We start from the raw sequence: 4,738 nt of genomic DNA on the forward strand, positions 1-4,738 counted from the left end.
ATAGTGGGGCAGTGTCACTCAACAGCAAATGTGGTTGCGATCGACGCTAAGGACTTCGAACTATTTCTTATGATTCGCAATGATCGACATTTGATTTGGGTAAAACACGGTCAGGATTGAGGTCGCGAGGTACCACCGAAGCTGTTAGTGGCAACAATGAACACCATCGCTGACTGGAGACGATTGAACGGAGACAAGAAGTGGTTTGGGATGAGGGAGAGAGATGGGTGTCTAGAAAATGATTTTACACGAGATTGAATCGAATGAAACAAATGATTTGTAGGTTGAAAATACATTTTAGTTGGTATATCTAATATTTTTGTCATATTACATCGGTCACAATAATCTAGTCTAATTGGTTAAGGCATAAGAAGAAAACTCTAAAGACTACACATTCAAAACCCAAAAATTACAAAATTGATTTATTTTTCTACCAGCAACGGGAAAAGGGTAAAATCAGGGTTAAAGTTCCTAAATTTTCTTGGAAACTTGAATAATAATATATTATTTTAAAAATTTGCAATTTAATCCTCAAATTAATTTACTTTAATCCGTTAATTAACCTCAATATTTATGGGATGTGACGGGAATTTTAGAGGAAGAAAAGAGAGTGTTCCTAGTGAATTTAGAACTATAACCTAAAAGTATATGAGGAAGCAAAAATGAACAGATTGATCAGATCACTAAACGTGATTACTCAATGAGCTAAGGTTTTGAGTATCAAAATTTGTGTGAAATTTATTTATGGACTTTCTCTATATTCATCATAGTTAAAATCTTGAGATGTCTTATTAGTGCTTTATATTGACCTATCAATGTTATTGTACTTATATATCGAATATTAGTAATAATAGTAGTATGAAACCCTGTCCTAGTCCTCCTAGTGATAGACCTAGTTATACATAACCAAGTTATACATTCCATCCAACTTATCAATTCGGCACATTCTAACATCGATATTTGATTAGTAAATAAGAAATCAAGAATGTTGTCTTTTAAAAAGATAGAATAACTTCTTTAAGACCTTCAATTTTATCAATTTAGTCATTTAACCCTTAATTTTTATTATATATACATTTTAGCCCATAATATTTTAAGCCTTAGAATATTTAAAAAGAAATTACAGGGTGAGCAAGATGGCTTCTTTTTCCAATAAGAGTACATATTGAAGGATTTATGTTCTTGGCATATAGATATGATAAGCATTATACTAATAATTCTATGAATGCCGTATAAAACAATTCGAAGCCTCCAGTTTTCTTCTTTATTCCATTTTTTGTGAATGTTTCATTTCACATTTATTTATTTAATGGGTAAACTGTATATTTGGTTACTCACCTATTACACAAATTTTATTTTGATCACCTATATATTATTTTAAAAAATATATATCTTGATTTTATTTTAATCACCTATTATTAAAAAAATTAATGATGACGGTATCACGTCAGTATTGGAAAATAAGAAATAAATGCCACATCAGCATACCATTGTTTCTTTTAAATGTGGGTGACTAAAATAGAATCAAAGCGTAATATTGGATATAATTTTAAAAAAATTGATGATTGAATAATCGAAACAGAAATTGAATAATAGATGAAGGACTAAATAAAAAATTTATCGTAATTTAATTTGATAAACGAGCATAAACCAAAGAGGAAGGGTGCGATGTGTGTTGCCGCTGTATTCAGAAACCAAACGGCTAACGATATCTTGCACCCTAATTCGTTTGGTTTTTGCATGTATGTGAAGGGTACTTCCGTACTTTCATTTAAAGTCCCTTCCTTTGCTTGGTGTGCTCCAGCTGTAACCTTTTGACATAAAGCTAGCTGATTTCACCCCTTACAACCATATTTAGGATATATTCTGATCCCATTAAATAATAGAAGGAATAAAAAATATTATTATTTTTAAAAATTCTAAATTTAAATAATTATATAGTAAAATATATGTACGTTATTAATTAATTAATTAAATTTTATATATATATTATCTCATAAGTCATAATCTATGAGACTTAAAAAAATATTATCTTTTTGTTTATTATGAATTTATCAAAACACCGATACGACTTTCCTTCACCAAACACACTCGTACATTGTTAAAAAGTTGGGTCTACAAGTTTAGTATTTAACTATCACTTACGTTTCGGTCTCATATCTAATATTTAACTTTGATTTTATTTTAATCATTCATCGTTAGAAAATTAATGATGATGTTGACATACCATCATATGATAATTTCATATTATCATTTAAAAAATAAAAAAAATACCACATCAACAATTTGAGTTTTTCTATTAGTTATATATTTTATTAATGATATTTATTCTGAAATTTTAATTGTGTTAATTCTATACGAAAATTTTGTATTATTAATTGTGATATTACATTGAGAATAGAAGCAAGATTCGAACGAGTAAAAGAAGAAGCTGTTATAAAAAAAAAGAAACAAGGTTTGAGATATTATGGAATGAAGGAAAAGAATTGAAAATGAAGAGAAGCAGCTACGGTTATTCCCATACGCATGGGGACGAAGAAGTCGAACACAACTAGGCTTCCTCCTCCTTAGACGCTTTCGGTTCTTTCATCCAAAACAAAAAAACAAACTTGAACCCTTTCCCAAACGACCACAAATCCAATTTAATATTATTATTAACCCCTTTGTTTAAATTTAAAGGTTGAGTCTTGTTTACGCCATTTGCATCGTCCTTATTCCATTCGCCCTCCTCCCCCAACCATTACCATCTATAAAAGACCCCCCAACCATTACCCCCTTATCTTATACCCCATCTCTCTCACAAAGGCTTCACCTTTGCATCACTTTGTGGTTTAAAGACTCAACCTTTCTGGGTTTTTTGTTGTTGTTGTTAAGCTGCTTGCTTTTTGAAGATGGAGAAGCTTAATTTTTTGAAGAATGGTGTGCTGAGATTGCCTCCTGGATTCCGTTTCCATCCCACAGATGAAGAGCTAGTGGTTCAATACTTGAGAAGAAAGGTGCTGGCTTGGCCCTTGCCTGCCACTATCATCCCCGAGGTCGATGTTTGTAAAGCCGACCCTTGGGATTTACCAGGTTGGTTGAACAATCTCACCCATGTCCCATGGCTTAATTTACATTTACGACCAAATTTGATGTATTTTTTAATGAATTTGAGTGTTTTGTTGTGTGTAAAACCAGGTGATTTGGAGCAGGAGAGGTACTTTTTTAGCACAAGGGAAGCCAAGTATCCCAACACCAACAGATCCAACAGAGCCACGGTTTCAGGCTACTGGAAAGCAACCGGACTCGACAAACAAATCGTAACATCCAGGGGAAATCAAGCTGTTGGTATGAAGAAAACCCTGGTTTTTTACAGAGGGAAAGCCCCGAATGGATGTAGAACAGATTGGATCATGCATGAGTATCGTGTTGTCCCGCAGCACAATAACCCTATGCAGACCAATGCCGTGCCCGTGGAAAATTGGGTGTTGTGTCGGATTTTCTTGAAGAAAAGATCTGCTAAAAACGATGAAGTCGGTAAACCAAGGACAACAAACAGTCCTGTTTTCTATGATTTCCTCACAAAAGGCGACCGGACACACTTGAATCTCGTCCCTTCTTCTTCCTCTTCTGTGTCCAGTGGGATCACCCAAGTATCAAGCATTGAATCAGATGAACATGAAGAAACCAGTTGTTGCAATAGTGTCCCTTGTCTCAGAACAAAACCTTAAACCAGTTTATGTCTTTGCTCGGCATTAACTATCAAAAGAAGAGCAATTGTAATGTGATCTCTCAAAAATGTTATCAAAGTTAGTGATATTACTTTTGGTATTTTATTGTTGTTTTTGATACGGTCAACTTCACATTGCTTTGCAGCTCTGCACATGAACATTGCAGAGCTGAGCTAGAAAAAAAAAAGGTTATGATTTTTAAGAGAAAGCGATGCATACAGGGAGCAGAAAAGGTGGAATATATGTGAAAATATTAGAGCTTTAGCAAAAGGTGGAAGCTTTTTGGGAGCACAAGAACAAGGCATAAGAATTAAGATCTTTGCAAATCAGCATTTGAAAAGGAGAAGGAAAAGAACCCAATTCCCATTGACATTATATCTAATTGAAAATGGATGGGAATCTCCAGAAAATTGTGAAACCGGCGGCACCCAGTTCTCAGCTGCCTTCATGTACGCTCCACTCCTTGTATAATACATTGGAAAGTGAGCTGCTGCTTTTGTACCTTGATACAGAAAAGTGTAGGTCTAAGGTTGTAAGCAAACACGGTTAACTAATACTAATACTTGGATTTGCAAGACTAGGTGGTGGATGTTGAGAGACGATAAATAGTTCAATAAACAACTATGCATTGTACATAAAGAAAAGCACTTGTGATTTCAATCGTCAAGCATATGATTTCTTGAAAACTATCGTTTGTATACAAATTTGAATCACAATCATTTATAAAAAGAATTTGTTTTTAGTTTTGATAAAATAAATTAATAAAAAAAAGAATTTATTTAGGTATTCCTTGTACATAAAGAAAAGCAGACCCCTATTTCAAATAACTTGTACACAATAGAAAAAAATTCTCACAGATAGCCAATGGTCTTTTAACAGTAATATTCTCCCACTTTTCTGCACCTACCATGCCTCTGTGTTTACACCTTCATGTTTATGGGACAAGTGTCCTCCATGCAAAGGACCATGTCTCCTTTTTCTTGTTGACTCCCCTCACATACCTAAACCCATTTAATATTTAAACTATT

The 4,738-nt window shown here is 33.5% G+C and overlaps 1 protein-coding gene across 1 annotated transcript; it reads left to right on the plus strand.

The window, feature by feature from the left end:
- The first annotated feature begins 2,790 nt into the window (after window positions 1-2,790).
- On the plus strand, window positions 2,791-3,750 carry LOC120115927 (NAC domain-containing protein 83-like). The gene is made up of 2 exons (XM_039136539.1): window positions 2,791-3,072; window positions 3,178-3,750. The coding sequence occupies exons 1-2, from the start codon at window positions 2,892-2,894 to the stop codon at window positions 3,708-3,710; spliced, it is 714 nt and encodes a 237-aa protein (XP_038992470.1). The 5' UTR covers window positions 2,791-2,891; the 3' UTR covers window positions 3,711-3,750.
- Window positions 3,751-4,738: the final 988 nt, after the last annotated feature.

The sequence above is a fragment of the Hibiscus syriacus genome, unplaced genomic scaffold, assembly GCF_006381635.1.
Source record: "Hibiscus syriacus cultivar Baekdansim isolate YM2019G1 unplaced genomic scaffold, ASM638163v2 tig00110279_pilon, whole genome shotgun sequence".
Taxonomy (NCBI): Eukaryota; Viridiplantae; Streptophyta; class Magnoliopsida; order Malvales; family Malvaceae; genus Hibiscus; species Hibiscus syriacus.

Coding starts and splice junctions, on each gene's coding strand:
- LOC120115927 (XM_039136539.1), top strand. CDS start 2,892: ATGGAGAAGCTTAATTTTTTGAAGAATGGTGTGCTGAGATTGCCTCCT. Junction 3,073..3,177: donor CGACCCTTGGGATTTACCAG/GTTGGTTGAACA, acceptor GTGTAAAACCAG/GTGATTTGGAGCAGGAGAGG.